This window comes from Mesocricetus auratus, unplaced genomic scaffold (genome assembly GCF_017639785.1).
Source record: "Mesocricetus auratus isolate SY011 unplaced genomic scaffold, BCM_Maur_2.0 Super-Scaffold_100020, whole genome shotgun sequence".
Classification (NCBI taxonomy): Eukaryota; Metazoa; Chordata; class Mammalia; order Rodentia; family Cricetidae; genus Mesocricetus; species Mesocricetus auratus.
Window position 1 is genome coordinate 29218223 of NW_024429201.1, and position 20550 is coordinate 29238772.

At 35.0% G+C, this 20550-nt stretch overlaps 1 protein-coding gene across 2 annotated transcripts in view; it reads right to left on the reverse strand.

The window, feature by feature from the left end:
- Window positions 1–1155: 1155 nt before the first annotated feature.
- Edil3 (EGF like repeats and discoidin domains 3) overlaps window positions 1156–20550 on the reverse strand; it is a 476202-nt gene continuing 456807 nt past the window's right edge. For both annotated transcript variants that reach the window (XM_021223453.2, XM_005065680.4), the window contains one exon: window positions 1156–4002. In XM_021223453.2, coding sequence (XP_021079112.1) covers window positions 3853–4002 — 150 coding nt within the window. In that variant the 3' untranslated portion in view covers window positions 1156–3852. The remainder of the gene's footprint in view (window positions 4003–20550) is intronic.

Consider the following 20550-nt stretch of genomic DNA (forward strand, 5'->3'; position numbering starts at 1 on the left):
ATGAATTGCCATGATCCTTAGTGTTGTAAAAGCTAATATTGGTAAAAGAGAAAGCATTGCATTCTGTACAGTAACATTTTTACTTTTTTACTTGAATGTTTAAAAAAATCTTTATTTAGAGCTATGCATTCAGAAGAAACTCAAAACTGAAACTGTATATTCTGCTTTTTAGGTTTTACACATTCATGCTATTCCTCATACTTTCTGAAAAGTTTTCTCCTCAGGAGGCTTTTCTCCTGGAATTCGAAGTGTTCTTTTTACTTTCACATCTTGAAGCAGCTGCACTCTAAAAGCCTCATGGTTGGAGATTTTCCTCTCAACAATCTGCTATCATAATCAAAATTTTCCCCATATACTTGTTTTCACAATTCACTATCAAGTTTATTGAGAATGTTTTTAAATTGTTTTTACTCAATAAAAGTACATTTATGTATGTTTGTGTATGCAAAAATTAGGCAAAAATGGAACTCCACTGAACTATTCATATTAAAATGCAATTAAATAGGAGCATTAGGAACACAGATTCATGGAACCTGCTCTATCAGAGACTCACAGACATTGGAAGAAACAACTTTTAATACCTTAAGTTTTACTTTAATTTTTTGAATCTTATAAATTATTAAAGTGTAGGAATGACACATGCTAATTTTACTGGTGAATTCTACAGAGACAAAAAGAGTGTTTATGAAAAATCATTTGTTCATATGTCTATTAAGTAAACTGGAGGTAGAGGTAAATGTACATTATTAGTGTCACATTATTGGTTACTTCCAATCGGCTTCCTTCAATATACTTCCGAGCATCATTAACTGAAAAATGATAGCATCAGTAGAAATATGATATGAATAATAATAGATTTGCTAATCTTGTACTACACTATTCTATGCATACATGAGGAAAAATGATTGGATTGCTAATCGTCTGCAAATTTTATGCAAATAAAAAGTAGAGAATTTACATATTTTAATAATCTGGGATAAAATGTTTTTGCAGTCTTGTGTTTGAAAACAATTATAGTCTCTATCTTTTGATTTGCCTATTTCGATAATATGTAGAAATAAAAATTAAGCTAAGTATGTGGTCAAGGTTAGTGTTCATCTATAGGTGTATGTATTCTTAGATGCGTTTTTAATTACAACCACTTCAAAAGTAACACAGATTTTCAAAAGTTTATTTTAGATTTGACGACTAGACAGGGTCATACTGATTTTACAACATCCTACATGATTTAAGTATATCTACAAAGAAAAAAACAACATTGGAATATTACACAGCTTGAAAGTTTGCAAAAGTATGTGTATCTTAGTTATTTCTTTCCTTGCAGACACACCAGATGCCAGCATTCAATGTTATGTTTCAAAATTCGTTTACTAGCAAAGATACAGTCATTAATACCTGGTCTTCAAAATTCATACCTATCTTTATGAAGACATTCACAAAGAGAAAGTCATCCCTAAAGTAGAAATTAGTGTCTGTCATAGATGATTACAATGGAATATACATGAAATGGATATGTAAAAAAATTAATTGATCCATAATTTCCTGAATCATAAAATTAGCTCATGATAATTATATAGCATAGTGAAGACAGGCAATCCTTCTGTGTTTGTAAGATTTTACTTGTAAATTAAGTAACACCATGTTTTAGCTTGAAAGCTACTTCCCAGTACTTGTCACCATTTTCTGTGTAAGCATCTCTTGCTAGAAAACACATATCCATTAGGCATGCTATGTTGTGAACAGCACATTGAGCAGAGAGAAAGTGCACAAGCAAGAGAAAACCTTCCACTGACTTTTTAAACTGTAACAAATACCACAAGTAACAACTTCTTTGGAAAACAAATTTTAAGTAGGTGTCAATAGAACAAAATTCAAAGTATCACATGGAGTCAAGAAAAGGCATTTCAACACACATATTATTTGGAATTTCTAGAATTTAGTATTGAAGAATCTGCAAAGAAAACACTTACAAATTTGGTAGTACCCTTATCCCTGAAAAAAACAAGGACCATGAGCTAGTCAGTAAGTGTTGCACTTTTAGAACCTAAGTAATTCTATGTAATGCTATTTTAGTTTAAAATACTATTTTAAACATTCTTTTTGATAACTTTAAACATTATCTAGGACAATAGTATTGAAGACACAGCACTTTTGTTTTGGGAAAATGTTCAGAATTATTCAACATTTTACATACTGAAAAATCAACAGGTTTTTAACTAACCTGAAGCAGTGAGAATGTGGTCATGGAGCGAACATGGGGCTCAACAGTCACCATAGTGCAATGAATTTGCTGTCATTTAATATGGCAATTGGACTGACTTTCTCTTTCAATTCTTCACTATGATTGATGACCACTCCACAATTACATCATTTAAAAATACTGTGAACACATGGATAGACAGGACATAATAATAGTGGCTTTCCTTATGCAGCACACACATTAAAGGAAAAAATAAAGTAAAATATAGCAGTGTTTTCAGGGCTCTAGTATTTCATATACATACCACATCTTCTGTTCCTGGACCTTCAATTTAAAACTCCAATATTTCTGTGTCTAGGCCTTATAAGATAAATACTTGTAAAGCTTATAAATTAGGTCTGGAGGACATTTATGGAGGCAGCATGAGCTTTAATTTGAGACATATGTCAATGATGCTGCCATTTTCAATAACAAATTATTATGATGATTGCTTATTTTTTCTAGGACATTTGATGCAAAAGAAATAGAAATCAATTTTCATCTTCAAAATGGTTTATGACTTTGTCATTTGAAAATACATTACTCTCACAAATAATTATGCAGTGTGCTTTCTTGAGAAACCACCCCTGATTTCAAACAGCATTGAAAATTTCATTTCACAGGAAATGTGGAAATCCACAGAGCAATGTTGAATACACTTGGCCAACCTGTGAAGCACTAGGCTGACACACATTTGCTAATATCTTAAATATACATAGACTGATTCTGTTATTTCAAAGAAATGAAGATTTAAATTCCAGGGCTGTGGTATTTTTTGTTGTTCTTTTTCACTAAATGATAAGGGATTCTCAAAGAAGGATATCTTTGGGAATGACATAGAACTTCCTTCAAAAATAAAAATTCAGGGTCAATTTACTCATATTAAACATAGAACAAAGAACAATTTACTGATATCCAGTCATGTTCAATGTATATTAATAGATATTCCATGGATGTGAATAAATACAATACTTTCAGGTAAATGAGGTGTGAAAATTCAATGAGAAAATATAATTGCCTATTTATGTCCTATGTAAATAATATGAACTTAAACATAAAGAATTTAGTTTTTGTTAGAAGTAAAGAAAATAAAATAGACTCATCATATTGATTGATACTGCATACCATATATTAGCCTCCAAATCTCTGTAATAAACACTAACAGTGTTAGGCACAGAGAAACAATTACGATAATCCAATTCATTACAGAAAAAAGCCTTATTGCTAAAATTGGACGTCTTATAATTGTTGGTTGAAGAGTAACCATAATATCTATCTTAACTCTTTCATCTTATGATGGTTTCTTCACTTTTGCTGTAAAATGGAGACTTGCTTTGTTTACTATACTTTGACCAATGTATATAGTTCAGAAAACAAGGCAATAGCTAACAGATAGTGTGATGTTATTTAAGAGAGTTGTGAAACAAAAACAAAGTTAAGTTATTGAAAAGGCAGGCTTAGAACTCCTAAAAAGATAGTAGCCTACTACAAATTTGAACACTTTTTCATGAGAAAAAGAAAATCCATTCCATTTCCATCAGATTTTGCACAGTTTGTTGCATGGAGATACTTGCAGGGAAATAAAGAAAAGCACTGTGAGATGTGGAGGCCCTTCATTCCTCCTCTGTGCAACCCAGAAGCTCTGACCGCAGAGTGATCCTTCCATACCAGGACCAAGGAAGGATTCTAATGTGTCGTGCATAAATGGGAGGGTCGATGACATTCTTCCTGTGAGTGTCGTTGTCAAAATTGCCTTGAAAAACCTAATAAGGAAGAGCAAAGAACATGATTATATAGTCCTTTCCCTTTGTGATTGTGTTCACTTTCCTATTTGTACACATTGCAGACTTAAAATGGTAACTTAACATATTTATTTATTTATTCATTTATATTTTTATTATTATTTTAATTTTAAATAGCTTGTTTTACATGTCAATCCCAGTTCCCTCTCCCTCCCCTCCTCCTGTAGCCTCCCCACCATCCCCCCCCAGCCTCCCACCCTATCACCATTTCCTTCCACATAGGGGATATCTAGAGTCTGTCATTTCACTCAGGGCAGGGTCCAGGCACTTCCCTAAGAGTCCAGGCTGAGAGAGCATCACTCTTTGTGTTATGGACATACGATGTTTGTATGCCAGGGATAAACACTGAGCCAGTGCCCAGGGCCCCATAGGTTGCCCAGGCCTCCGCACTGACTCTCACATTCAGGGGCTCTGGATCTGTCCCATGCTGGCCTCCCAGCTTTTTTGAGACAGGGTTTCTCTGTGTAGTTCTGGCTGTCCTGGAACTCACTCTATAGACCAGACTGGTCTGAAACTCACAGAGATCTGACTGCCTCTGCCTCCCAAGTACTGGAGTTAAAGGCATGTGTCACCACTGCCTGAAACATTAATCTTTTCAAGAGTGGTAATTCCTAATTAGTTATTATGTGTGATGCATAAGTATGGGTACATACAAATGCACGAGTGTTTCTAGATGCATGTGCGTGCGTGCTTGCATGTGTGCGTGCACACGTGCACGCGCGTGTGTGTGTATCTTCCTGTAAAACATTAGGCAATATGGTGATGATTCATAGAAACAGCAGAAGCTGGAGAGATGGATCAGTAGCTAAGAACACTGAGTGCTCTTCAGGATCTAGGTTTGAGTACCAGCACCTACATGATGGCTAACAACCATCTGTAACTCCAGGTCCGAAGATCTAATGTCTTCTTCTTCAGGGCTCCACAGGCATCAGATATATAGGTGGTGCACAGATATAAATGCACGTAAAACCCATACACATAAAATAAATAATAATAATAATAGATAATGCTGCAACCTACACAGCCTGAGTCCCCAAACTATGTTAGGGTTAGAGGGAATGAAGTTAACATAAATATACATATAGTGAAGCTGGTATTGAATAAGGTTCTCTGCCAGGTACCAATCTAGCACTTCAACCACCTTAGCATAGTTTTTATGTACAGAACAGGGGGATGTGTTAGCCTCTGTAACAGGTCTCTGTAGGTGAGCCATCAGGCTCTAAAGATTGCATGGCAGGAAGTCGTGGTCTTTGCATGCACTGACAAATCTTCCATGAACAGTAATAATATCACACTGATACATCCAAGGAGAGATTTGTAGCCTCTCTTGAACCTGTGTCATTTTAGCTTAGCCAACTGTCCCATTGCTTTAAGTCTCAGGAGTTCTTGTCATGGTCATGCCCATATTAAAATATGCCTCACATGCTCAGGGTTTCCTATGCACCCTCTCAAATACTAAATTTCAAAGAGAAACCATGGAGACTATTTGATTGTCTTTTTGCTGGTTCTACTGGGAGATCATTTGCCCTGGGTGGCAAATATAAAGAGCTGTCCCCATCTGGTAATGTAATAACTGTGTAATTTGACAGAAAATATATATTTGTAGATTATATTGGAGTAAATACTTGCTGAATAAAATAATAAAGAACAATGCTATATCTAAACTCTACCACCCTTGTATATCTAATTTGTATTCACTTAATAGATTTAAAAAAAAATTTTCAGTAAGGATTTTGTCTGCACTGATCAGGGAGGATCTCTTTAAGGATTCAGATAAGCTATTGAGTAGCAGCCATCTTTATCAGCAAAATCTCACTTGTTCAGAATATAGCATGTAAACAAAAATCTTGTGGTAAATTGCCACTTCAAACAAGTGTAGGAAAGAGTGTATACTTTCACTGGCTGACATTCCCTAACACAAGCAACTGGATTCTGTGAAAATTTTACAATTAAATGCAGGATACAACATGCAACCTATTGGTCTGCTAAAGAACATAATGTCTTTGTTTAAAATGATTGAGTTTAAATTCGTTAATGCACATTGCAAAATCTATAATAGTTTAAAATAGTGTTATGTTACTTCATGGAAAGGAAATACAGAAAAGGACAATTTCCTTTTTAAGTTTCTACTCCTTAATACAGGCTTCCACAAGGAGTTCTAAAGCTCCAAAATTATACATTATTAACTATATTTAGTTATTTACAAGATGGAATATAACAATTTTGAAACTGATTGAAGCTATGAAATTTCTGATGCAATGTGTAAAAATCACAGATATTTGGATATTCATTTTAACAGTAGGTGGAGTTTGATAATGCAGGATAATTTATAAAATTTATGACTACAGAAAATTGTCCAGGTTTATATTACAATCACCCAAACCTTCGGTAGTCAGTACTGAAAATGCAGGTTATTTTTAAAGGGAGCACATAGCATGCAAAGCAGGAACTTGCTCATTGTCACGGGACATCTTGTTCTTGCTATGCAAACATGTAGCATATGTCCTGTTTCTAGGTCTCTAGTACGGCAGACTTGCTAAGAATGTAATTTCATATAAAACATTAGTTTTACCTAGGAAAGCAATGCAAGCACAATATCTCTGGTTGAGTTAATAAAATTTGTAATATTTCCAGAAATGTGTTTTCAACACCCACTTTAATCAGGATCTGAAAATGTTGGTGGGAAATACTGACTCTCCATAAACAAGGGAAGATCTCGTAGATGATAGAGATGCAGTGTGATTTGCAAACTTTTGGAAAAAGTATGCACAAGTTTGAGTTCAGGCAGGAGACTAATTGGCTTATGACAAGTTTGTGGTTATCTTCACTCATAATAATGCTTAGAGGATCTCTTAAGCATTTGCTAATATATGGGACCTCAAGTAAAAGTTACTCAGAGGCACCTTGAAAAGGCGTCCATAATTGTAGCCTAAGAGAAACAAGGGGGAGAAAAAGGACAATGCTGTAAGCATGGATGTGTTTCAGAATTTTGATTTTTACAGTAAACTCTTCTGTGGTGCTACTTAAAATTCAAATTAGATTCTGGTGGGGAATCATTCCTTAGCACAGGCAATAATGTCATATAAAATGTGACAATAATATGCTTCCCCAAGCAATAGTTTTTATGTTTTTAAGATGAGATTGTCATTGGTTTCTACAGACCAATATCTATTAAATCACTGTATATATCAATTGGAAGAAGCCATCAAGCATTGTGGAGGAAATTGAGAATATCATTCATGATACAGTCAGATAATCTGGGTTTGCCTCAGTATTGTTTGTTGTTGTTTTGAGACTGGATCATTTTATGTAACCCTGACAGGCCCTCCAAATAGCAGTGCTACGGGAACTCCCATGTTCTAGTATTACCAGTCTTACTGGTAATTACTACCATCTAACATTATACCTCAGATTTTGCAGATACGAAACTGGAAATCTAAGCATGGAGCATTTAACAGATAATGGTGTGTGTGTGTGTGTGTGTGTGTGTGTGTGTGTGTGTGTGTGTGTTATTTCTTATAAAAGATCATATTACTCATAAAATTATACTTTGTATCTATTTTAAACTTAATAGACCAAACCTTTTAAACATTTTTTCATTGTTTTAGTATTTTGAAAACTTTTTCATGTCCTTCAAATAGTGAATAGTTCTGAGTACTGTTAAATTGCTTCCACCAAGCTATTTCAGACTAGAATCAGTATCTTAGCCAGGCCACAGTGGCTATTAGTTTATCTCTCTTGACTTCGTTACTTATTTTAGTATAGGAAGAGATAAACACCAAATCTGGAATGCCTGTGTAAAATCTATACTTTTCTGCATTGCACATTGTTTTCATTGTGTTAGCACAAGCACACCATTGGTTTTAATGTCTGTGTGTACACTTTGCTGAAATACTTGATAGAGAGGACAAGATGAATAAAAATTTCCAGGGGAGTGGGACTCATGAAATCTCGATATTATCATTGCTGAATCAAGACTTGAACAGTGACAAAACGAGTTGACAGACTACATGCATAGTGAAAAACTCACAGGGAACCAACCCTAAACAAAGCACTAGAGACACTTAAAATATGCTAAAGGAAGGGCAATTAATCTTTCCTAGATATAAGTTCTAAATTTGTTACCAAATACCAAATGGTCAGTCCTAAAAACCCATACAATGAATTGTATTTATTCATTTGTGTGTATATGTATACAAACATATATATATATGTATATATATAAAGAATAAGAAGCTATGAATTTAAAAAGGATTGGGTGGGGGTACTTGAGAGGGTTTGGAAAGAGAAACGGGAGGGAAGAAGTGATGTAGCTATATTTTAATTAAAAATAATTCTACTTGATAGTTCCATTATTAAAAAATTTAATTTAGTTAGGTTTGCCTGTATTTTGGGGGAATGGAAGAAGGCAGAGTTTATGAAGAAAAGAAAACTCTACATTGATATTCACATATCTTTTCATATAGTGTATATGTAGTAGAGAAGTTAGATATGAACTCCCCTTTTTAGCTCTGATTTTCAGGAATTTGTTTCATCTAGTATTACCCACAAAGCAAATGAATCTGAGTTGAAGAACTTCAGATATCTTAGCATCAACTGCCATCTGTATTTCTATTATTATATCCATTTCTCTCTCTCTCTCTTTCTGTGTGTGTGTGTGTGTGTGTGTGTGTGTGTGTGTGTGTGTGTGTGTGTGTGTGTGTATTTGGGGGCAGGAGCATGTATGTATATGTGGAGATCCAAGGAAAGCTTGTGAAGGTTGGTTCTCTCCGGGGCATGGACCTCAGCTCGACTTGCTTTGTAGTAAGAGCCATTAGTTACTGAACTCCCTCACTGACCCTGCCTGCACCCTTTGTGTATCATGAGACTTTGACCTAACTCTGCCACATTACAATATAATAAGTAATGTATGCATCTAGATAATCTGAAAGTCAGTCTCTACTTTTTTAATTTAGAATTTTTACTTTGTTGCGAGTACTCTCCTTACATCATTTCAATCCCACCCTTTCCATCCCAAATCCTCCTGTGTCCCCTCCCATAACTTCCTCTCAAATTCTGAACCTTTATTTTAATTATTATTGTTACACATGCAACACTAAAGGGACTCAGGAATTGTGTGTGTGTGTGTGTGTGTGAGTTTGTGAAGTTTATACTTTGTTTAGAAATTCTTCTCAACCTATTGATAGAGTGTTTTATTTTCAATAAGAAAAATAGCATAGACATCTTCAGAAACTGAAACTGAAATTTAATGTTTAAACTGAACACCCATGGTTAAAAATCTCTGTTATTTCATTATTTCCAGACTACGTTCATCTGGAATGCATATCATAGGATGTCCTGTGCTATAAGTGTGACAATTAACTAATAGCCATACCATAATATAAACAGAAGGAAGAATCAGTCACAGCTTTGCTGTGGCTATAATATTTTGATCAATGCCAATTTATTATCAGAGAAACACAACTTTATAAGATTTTTCCCTTAAGCTTGTAATTTTCCATTGTATTACTTCTAAAAAGGATATTAAACAAATAAATTTACATTAATCTTCATTGTATTCAATCCTTGGCATTGTAAAAACTTACAATGGATTTATAACAAGGTTTTGTTATATTTAAAAATAATGGAAACTTAGTGGACATTAGAATTTAAATCTGTTTCATAAAGTAACTATGTATATGTGAACATAAATTCTGTTTTTTGGGGTGTGATCTCTGGGTCACATGCTTGTTAGAGTAAGCTCAAAATCATTACAATCTCATTAAATGCTTAACATTATTAATTATATGCTTAATGTTCTACGCTTATATTGTTAATTGCTTGGATATTTTCCTATTTTCAAAAGTTTAGAGTTTCAAACTGAATCCAATCATAAACTTTTAAATGTTTTAAAGTCATAAAATTTTCATAGCATTAGACTGTACAAATGAAGTTGAAAGAAAAAATGTTAACAACTGAGATTTCAGTGTTTCTCAATCTAAAACTTATTGAAAATCATCTAGGAAAATACATAATTTAATTTAGTTTCTAGGTGTTTATCATCATATTCCAAAATGCAACAATAAAATTTAAGTATAAAAATAAATAATTTATTCATTGCACAAATGTGTATTTTCAAAAATAAGCTTTGTAAGCATGAAACTTCTGACACTGGTTGGGTTGAAAAACTTGTGATCAAAATCTGATTATTTTAGAATAGACTCCAACTATTACTCAAGAAATTCAATTTTCTAAGCAAATTTTCCAGCATCCTAAAGCCATTTCATGATTGAGTGGCTACTGCATCATTTTTGAAGGCTTCCTTTGCAATCAATTCCAGTAAGCCAATGAAACTGTGTAACAAAATTAGTCTAAATACAACTGTATTCTTTCAGTATAATAAGAAAATAAGAATCCAAAGTCCAGGCAAGTTCCAATATCCTAGGAAATGTTTCTTTGTAAAACAGAGCATAATGAGGACCCATTCTAAGAGGTTCAGATCACTAGTCTGTGTAAGAAGGAGGCTAGTATCAGGGAGCAGCCTGACCTGTACGGTATCCTAATAAAGCTCTAGCAAGCATGCAATCACACACGGGACACTGTCCATCTTAGTCAGCCATGTTGGAACTAATGCCCTTCAAAGTTTCATGTGAAATGATTTCCACCTGATATATCCTATTACACAGTGACCATTTCTGTGTATGAGGCAAAGCAGATTCAACAAAATTGTACGTAGACTTTCTTTAAAGCTAGGGGCAAAAGTTTATACGTTGCAGTTTCAGAAAAAGTATAAGTATTCATAGGTAAGAGATCAAGTAGAAAATATTGTATTTCTGTATTAACCACTAGCTCTAACATATTTAGGAATCAGTTTACTTTTCTCTCTCCCCAAAAGTCACCTCATTATTTTTGCAAGTGTGGTGTATTCAAATATTTTTTTGGTTGTAATCTACTCATATTACTATTTGAAACAGCCAACTAAAATTTCTTTTATCAGGTCTCTAGAATTTAGGAATTAGGGGAGATAATGCTTTCCTAGTGGTTATAGATACAGGGTGTTTCAAGGATACACCAGTTCACCTTTGCACAGTAAAATGTGCCTTAGAAAATTCATCTGAGAGATTTCTGGTCTTCACCTTTGTAGCTCCTGTGAGGTCAACTGTAAACCTTAGGAAAGGCCTGTCACATGAAATGTTTTTGTACTTCCCATGGGGTGTGGGACGCATTAAATAGTCTATGATAGCAGGATTATTTAAGGTGGGAGTTTGACTCAGCCTCACTATTGAGTGGGCTGTCCTGGACTATGCTGCATGTTACTTCATTTGTTGGATTTCTATCCATGTCCTACCAGCATCAGGAGTTAATTTTGAGCACAGCACTCTAAAATACATTCTGTGTGTATTTTGAATGATTATTCAGATCTAAGATTGGTCTTTGAGACCACCTATACTTATGTAACATATGGAAAATCCTAACATATGTGGTATGTGGTATGGATAGGCCACAGGCTTCCAAGAAGGATTTTTAATATTTTTGACATTAATAATTTCAGTTAGGGACTCCAGTTCCAGAAAGCATTATATCTAAGACTTTCCTAGTGCCCATGACAGTCTACAATAGGTTTTTATAGTTCAAAATTAACTTTTCATTTTTCTCTGAATAAATTCTGGTAATGCAATCTAATGGTATTTCTTTTTCTCTTAGATAAACTATGTAAATACTGTTTTATCAGGATCTATTTTATATCCACACTTTTTATTTTTAACTTATAGATGACATTTATTATAATTACATGATATATGCCCATACATATCAGGGATATGTGTGTGTGTCCAATAGCTAGAATCACTTATTCTTTTTAATATTTGGTTAAAAAATTCATTGTCTTTATGCACCTGTATTTTCTTTATATTTTTGCAAGAGCTAATAAATTTTTTAGGACTATTACTTTGGTCATCTCTTCAGGTTTAATTCGAGATCACAGTTCTCTGAGAGCCATAGAACATGGTGACACATATAAACGTCCTGCATCATAATTCACCCTGGATACCCAGTTTTATCTGTGTTCCTTTCAGTGTGATGTTTTATTCCATAAGCTCCTTTTCAAACAGAGATCCCTGCTTGTTCCAGAGATTTGTTTGCGTCTAAAGCTCTCAATGAAGTTATAGGAGGCTTTCAAAGTGTCTGTCTAGAGATTTAGTTTCAAAGACTCAACTGCAGAAAATTTTGACTTTAGAAGAAAGTGAGAAGAAAGACCTCAGGACGTTTTTTGCAGTGCAGAAATGATTTTAAATCACAAATAAACAAGTAGATTTTCCGGGATGTTATTTGTACTCGACTGTTATTCTCAAGCTATTCCTTGTGGCTCTAATATTTGCATTTTATTGTACTTATGTAAAAAGGAAGGGTTTTGTTTTTCTTTCTCTTTTTTACTAGACATTTTACTAGACAGATGTGTCTTTATAGCATGCTCTGAGTAAATGTAAATGTAAATGTAAAACTCCAATTACATTGTAATTAAAAAAAAAACCCAATGCCCCAAAAACCTAAGCCACACATTTGATACCTACTTAGGACCCCTGCAGTGTTATTTTCACTATTTTGCTATTTATGTGATTACATTTTCTTTTTTGCATGAACGAATATATATTCCAAGAACAGTGGATGAATAATTTACTCATGTTTTGTCCCATTTATGTACTCCACATATTTTGTTCTTTTGTTGTTTTTCAAAGTCCCATACATTCTCCCTTGTTCTCATATAATTGACAAGTCAACTGCTTGACTGACAGTTAATTCTTGATTGGGAATCAGAGCTCCATGTTGACTGTCAGAGTTCCTTCTATTATAAAGAACATGGGGGGGAGAGGAGGGGAGAGGAAGCTGAGAGAAAGAGAGGGGGAGAAGAGGAGGGGAGAGGAGGACATGGGGGAGCAGGAAGGTTGATTCAGGGGAAGAATAGAGGAGAGCAGGATGAGAGATACCATAATAGAGGGAGCCATTATAGGTCTGAGAAGTGATCTGGCACTAGGGAGATTTTCAGAGATCTACAAGGATGACAACAATTGACAATCTAAGCGATAGTGGAGAGGCTGCCTTAAATGCCCTCCCCCGATAATGAGGTAACTACCTTATATGCCATTCTAGAGCCTTCATCCTGTGAGTGATGGAAGCAGAGACAGACCCCCACAGCTAAACACTGAACTGAACTCTTGGAAACCAGTTGCAGACAGGGAGGAGTGATGAGCAAAGTAGTCAAGACCAGGCTGGAGAAACCCACAAAGGCAGCTGACCTGAACAAGGGGGAGACCTTGGACCCCAGACTGGTGACTGAGAGGCCAGCATGGGACTGAACATGGGTGTCAGTGAGGACACCTCAGCAATCTATTGGGCCTTGGATAGTAGATTAGTATTTAGCCCTGGCATACAAATTGACTTTGGGAGCATATTCCACATTGAGGGATGCTCTCTCAGCCTGGACACATGGGGGAGGGCATAGGCCCTGTGGGATGATATGACAGACTTTGAAGATTCCATATGGAGGACCTCAGCCTCCCTGGGGAGTGAAGGGAGATGGGTAGGGGGTTGGGGAGTTTGGTGGGAGGTGGGGGAGGAGAGCAAAGAGCTGGGATAGACATATGAAGAAAGCTTGTTTCTAATTTAAATTAAAAAAAGAAAAAAGATTATTCAGAAAGAAAAGTAAATGGCATTGTATTAATGGTGTTTTGGGGAATTTGAGTTTTTCTGATCTGTCATAGAAATATTTCATTCCTAATTGTGTAATAATAAGGAATAAACTGTCTTCAGTCATATCTAACTCTCCATTCCTGTCAAAGTACACATTTAGGTTCTTAGGTACTTGGTTTCGTAATTTCTAACATTTGCCTAACCAAACAAATGCAAAAAGGGCAGGAGCTACTTCCTCCCTTTCTGGGAATGGTTTTCATACTTACACTTGGCTTCAACAACCAGAGAACATATGTTCTCTATTCTTCCTCCTCTCCCTGCATCCCAGTAGAAAGACGCTATATACCCAGGTTGGTCTTGAAATCATAATCCCTCGGCCTCTGCCTCCTGAGTCTAGTGAATCCTTCGGTTATAGGTATGCATACCATGTCCAGTTAGAAAGTGCTTTTAAAATATCCCAATGATATTCAACATGAAAGCATTGATAGTTGTGTTTTTTATAATTGTCCCTGTCTATCACAAAGAGAAGTTTCCCTGAAGAAGAATGAGGACTAAACTTCTCAATGGGCCCAAGGACAAATGTTTAGAGTATAAAGATATATATATATATATACATATATATAATCAGGCATATGCATATATATGCATGTAAAGGAATTAATGAAAGAGGACATGCATATGAAAAAGAGCAAGAAGTTATATGGGAGGGTTTGGAGGGATGAAGTATAGGTAATAAATGATGTTATTATATTATAATTTTAAAAATAGAAGAAAAAGAAAGACAAAACATCATATTCCATATTGGTATTAAGTTGGTGATCCTAGAACAAAGACCCAGAGAAACAGCAGAGTAAAACATACTCTTTCCTACTATCATCCCTCTTCTAACCCTACTGGCATTTAGAAAGCTCCCTGTAAAAGTCAGCAGGTAGGGCATATCGCTATACTTAACTTCTTTTATAATGAAAGCTGCCTTAAGTAACAAGAATGTTCGTGGAGGAAATATATAACATAGGGTGATAGCCTATAAAGATTTATGAAACATAAAATATTCCATCTTAAATTGTGGCTATATATTTAAACTATCTGGCTTCTGGCACTCAGATATCACTGTCGTACAAAATATTCCCACAGTACCAGTCAGAGAAAAAGAACATCTTTATTTTTCACTTTTACACCAGAAACATAGAAATGACTTTCTTCTTTGAAAGGACCAAACCCCTTGGCTCTCCACTGAAGCCCAAAACTCATCTCTCAGGGTCTCTTAAATCACACCAGCTATTTTCCATTTCATCAGAACCATTTGTGGACTGCTTCCATCCCTCCATATCAGATAAAATACAAATGATATGACAGCGGAGAAAGTGATTTTTTTTCAGTAATTCTCACCTGACATTAGTAGCCATTTCCTCCCTTCAATTCTCTTTGAAGAGTTTCACCCTATCTTGGTCAGAGCTAACAAAATACAGTGCTGTGTGTTTGAACATAGAGAAATTGAGGCATTCAGCCTCTTTCCTTCCAGGTCGGAATGGCACTTAAAGATGAAATATTACAGAGTAGGAGACCATCTTTCAGTTCTTGGTGGCCACGTGGAATGTGAGCATTGTAGTGAAGAGCTGACATGTGGATGTACCTGTGCATTTTGCCCAGGAACAGGCAAAGGCATTCTCTCTTATCTACTCTATGCTTTCTCATGAAAGCACAGGGTGCAGGTGAAAAAATCTAGGGAATCTATAGTGGAGACAAGCTGGCAAAGGCAAGTATTTATAATACAGCTATACTTAAAATTCATGTTTTCCTGATTCCAGTGTATGTAAGTATGCTGTCATTTTATTGACTAAATTCAGTAAACCTAACAGCAAGTTCTTCCCTAAGCTGAGTAGGTGTTGCGTGGGTCTGAAGTGAATCTTGCATCTTTTTCTTAGTGAATTGGAGGCAAGTTGATTATTAAAATATACATGGTATCAGTAACTTTGCTATTACTTACAGGCATTAAAAATACAATGAAAATGAGCAAACAGAAGTACAATTTTTATGAGAAAGTAATAACTTTTTAAAATTGATATAATCCATTAAGTATTTCACTTGGCAATACAGTGATTTTATTTCTAGATTTATTAGAAGGCAGAAGTGAGATCTTGTCTCTCACCTTCTGAACTCTTCAGGGATGTTGGGCTTCCGTGTTCAGATGACTCAAGGTTTATCTTTTCTAAGTGATTCTTGAAAATCATGTTTGTGTTTCCAGTAATAAAAATGTTTTTATTATGATATAAACTTTATTATTTAAAAAGCCCTTGCAAATAAATAAAAAAAATCATACAGTAAAATTCACTGAGCCAAACGTTTGTATAAATAACTGAACTTCTCCACAGTTAGAATTGGTATTCAGAACAGAAACCATAAAACATCATGTTAAATTTTACACGTTGGCATTGAATATGTTTTTTATACTATTCTACCATCAAAACCAAGAAAATCTATGACAGCAAAACCCTGATGACAATAAGAAATGTAGTCCCTCTTTCAAAGAGCCCCAGAGGGTAAATCAAGCTATATAATTTCCGAGAGCAGGCTATACAATTGATATATTACAAATGATACATTGTTGGTAAATTTTCTATTTGCAGTTTTAAAAAGTAAAGGAAATGTATGAAAGTACCCTAAGTGGGTAATTTAATAGGGTATGGAATATTTCTGGATCCTTTTACAGTTTGCCATTAACAAGGACATAACACAAGTTGCTTTTATTCCTTTTAAGACTGAGACTATAAAAAGCCGGAAGAATAGCACATTAATTAAGCCGTTTTAAAAGTGTTGAAGAAAAGACTTTTAATTGCTGAACATATTGCTGCTGATGGCATGTTGGTGGATAATAAAAGCGGCATATGTAGGACATAGAACTAGTACGTCCCTGAGCATTTTTAGCCTCAAATTATACCAAGAGTTAATATTCAGTTTTGAATGATTGTTTTGATATGAAATAAAAATCAGAGTGTCGACTCTTTCAAAATCAGATTGGCCAATTATTCATTTTCTGTGTATGAAATTTTACATCACATAGGTGTTGGTTTGTTTCTTAAAATGTCTAACAGTTTTCTTCCAGTTTTGTTGCCTACCTGCATTAGGTTTTCTACTGTTTGTCGATTAATAACATTCGCTAATTCAAACAATCTATTACGTTTACAAATTCTGACTATTACATTGGGGACCAGTCACTAATATGTATTTTAGAATGCTAACATTTTAAGTCCAAGATAGGTTCATAATATGGACGACTATTCCTCACTGTAGTAGCACAAGCAAAATTGGGTCCAAATAATGCGTGAGATCTTCTGTTAAGGAATATTGTCACAATGTCACTATGTACTTATGTCTGATACATATAGGAAGAACCTGCTCAAAATTTTGACTATGAACATGTTGATTGATTTATAATGAGTAATGTATTAAAATATATTTTTATTTACCTGTTTGTTTTCTAAAGAGAGCTAGAGAAGGAAGGTTTGGATTTGGGTGGGTGGGGCAGTGGGCAGAATCTAGGAGGAATTGAGGGAAGGGAAATCCTGATCAGATTATCTTGCCTGAAAACCAAAGTATGTTTTCAATAAAAGAAACAGTTACAAAAATATATAAAACGAAAACTAAATAAGTTTTTGACATTTGTGAATTTGAGAAATTAAGAAAATAATATATGCAAAAAACAAACTTTTCACTGTTACTCTTCATAAGCATTTTTTGTATGCTGCTGGGGTTTTTCATGAGAATTTTTAATTCTTATGAAAACATCTGTTAGCAAGACAAGACACACGGTTTCAGACTTTAGGGTAGTTTATCAAATACTCCAAAAGAAAGGTTCTGGGTTGTAGGGGACATAAAATAATTAGCATCAAAAAAGGAAAAGCATGTCTTCATCTTCATTGTTTTGTTTTCTTCTGTACATTTCCTTTGAATTATTTTTATAATAGCCCGGGGTGTCACTGTCACTAAATACGAATAACATCATCGTGCCAGGCCCAACACACCCCAACCAACCTCCAATTTATGGGTTTTGTGTCTGTTATTTATTTCTATGGTGGTGATTCTTTAGCACCTTTAATTTATTCTGATTTGCTTTTTTTATTTTCAGGAATTATTTCATTGGTTCTTTTTTGTACAAAGAATATGAAAAAATCTAAATGGTGGCAAGAAAATTAAACTTTTCATTGGTTAAAAATGGTTGTATGTTTTATATCACTGTTCTTAACTTTTAGAGAGCCTAGAACAGAATACAAAGGATTCTCCTAGGAAACTTGAAACCCACTTATGAATTATAACTAGCTTTCCACGATGTCTACAAATTGAAAGGCTCTTTGTAAATTCATGAGTTACTTACAATAAAATGGCCTCTTGCTTGTCCCTTTGGCCAGTCTAAAACTCCTGCTAGCCTTTTATTTCCATCATCCAGAATGCTGTTGCATCCTTCAGCTGTGATTATAAGAGGCACTTTTAACCCTTTGTCTTAACTTTGTCTTGTCTGCGCCATGTCCTGCTCTCTGCGTCCTTTCCTGCTCCTCAAGCTTTCTGCATCCTTAATTCAAAAGCATACATCTTTGGCTCTGCTTATCTGTCTGTTTGCATTTGGGTTTGTAACCTGTCTCTATGCTGTAATTGACCCTGAAATTTCTTTTCAGAATTTCTTCTGAGGAGTGAGTCCTCTTCTTGTCTTCGCACATGTTAGCAACATAAAAAAGTTCTGGTTACAAATTTAAATTTGGTCAAATGGCTTATCACTTTCACAGTCCATTAGGAAAATTTAGATCTAGAAACCCATTTTCACTCAGTTAAATCATCTCTTTTGTTCACTGATATCCCTCTCTAGCCATGTCCCTCTTAGTTACAGGCTTCAGTAAATAACAGGTACTATACTGTTGTAGGAGGGTGCATTTAAAAGCTATAAATATATGTATGAAACAGAAGTCTATAAGATCTATATTTAGGCAATATAGGAATACTGAGCACAATTTATCTATAACATGGCTGATAACAAACACAGGGGTGGACTATTATTCAACATAATATGTTGACATCAAATGTTCGGCAAACCCCAATATTGATATGTTGGTAATAATATTATTTCTGGCAGAATGCCACTTTTTTGTCACATTGTCCAAAAATGGGCTAGAGGTGAGATGCCAGAGCCTTTACCTTCAAGACCAGTCTGTAGTGTATGCCTGTCTGTAGACCTGTGTGCCTAACTCAATGTGGCCTGCATCCTAGCTTGGGTATTGTTTTGTGCCGCTGTATATGTGGTTAGTATGAGCAGGCATGTGCCTGGGTTCCTCCTCACACCTGTCTTCTGTGCTGTTGAATAAGTATGACTTTTCTGCCTATAGATGCTCACTCAGTCTTTTCCAGGCATCCTGTATCACCTGATCCTTGACTGGGTTCAAAGCTTAGACTTCACAGGTAATTGCTAGATTTCCTTGAATTTGAGTTTTAGTCTTTACAGGTCAGTAGACTATCTCTCTCCCATTCCTGGGCTGAAATCCTAACCCACATGATGATGATATGAGGAGATGGGAATGCAAATGAGAGAATTGAAGAGATTCACATTTTTATTTTAAAAAGCCACAAAGAACATGTTTGTTTCTTGTGTTGGGAAATGGTATCATTGGTTAATCAGAAAGTACATCTTCCCAGATGCTAAAACTTCTAGTGCCGTGATATTGAAGTTTTCAACATCTAAAATTCAGAAATAAAGTTCTGCTTAATATAATCTCAAAAAATTATGATAAATGTTTGTTTATTTAATTGGATTATATAGGTTTGGTCTCATTCTATGATCTAGACTGACCTGGAAATATGTAGCACAGGTTTTCTGGAAGTAGTTGCAGTTCTTCTGCCTTATACCCAAGTGTTGGGTCTACAGGCTTGATCTGCCATGAATATATAATATAGTCTTACAATAGCTAAGTCAGATTAAGACTCATAGATTCTATGATTATGGTGTTATACATGATTATCTTATCACTACCTATTATCAGCATTTAGTCAGTTTTGATGAACCTAGTTAATAAAGGAACTGTATTTATTTAAAATCTTCGGTCCAATTCCATCATGTTTGCCAGTAGCATGAGGCTATTGTGTTAACAATTAACTACTCCTATCCATTTCTAGGCAGAATTATTAATTGTTTGATATAATGTAAAACAAAAATTAACAGTTCATCACTTATCTTTAAACTGTATCAAAAGAGAAACATTCTCAAGAAAGTCTCCAAGGTAATCCAGTAATGCTTATCTGTTTGTAGAAGGACACATACTTATAGGTTGTTGGTAAGGATTATGCTGGATTAGTAATTAAAAGTTGTAGATTCTCCTCCAATAATGATGGGTTCCTCAGCAATGAGTAGTCCAGTAATAGGCATGGTTCCCCCTTCCTAAGCAAGTCTTGCGTCCAGTTACAGAGCTATTGGTTACAGCCGAGGTATGTTTGCTACTACTGCATTCTTATGGTTATTTTGTCATGTTACTTACTGATGTTGTTCATAGGCATCATAGCTGGGTAGGAAAGTACTACATCAAGCCACAATCAAAGAAAATGCAGATGTATGAATCCCAGTCCCAGCAGAATTAGCTGCAAAATGCTCCCCCACATAAGGTACATAGAACATTGTGGAAGAAAGGGCAGAAAGATTATGAGGATCAGGGAGTTTGCTGTTAGATTGTGTAACATCAAAAACTACACTCGCAAAGTCTCACTACTATGACTGTCCAAACGTGAACTGAACAAGGGTGACAGAAATGGACATACAAACTACACTAGGAAAAGCCCATGAAGCTTCAACCCTACACAAAGAACTAT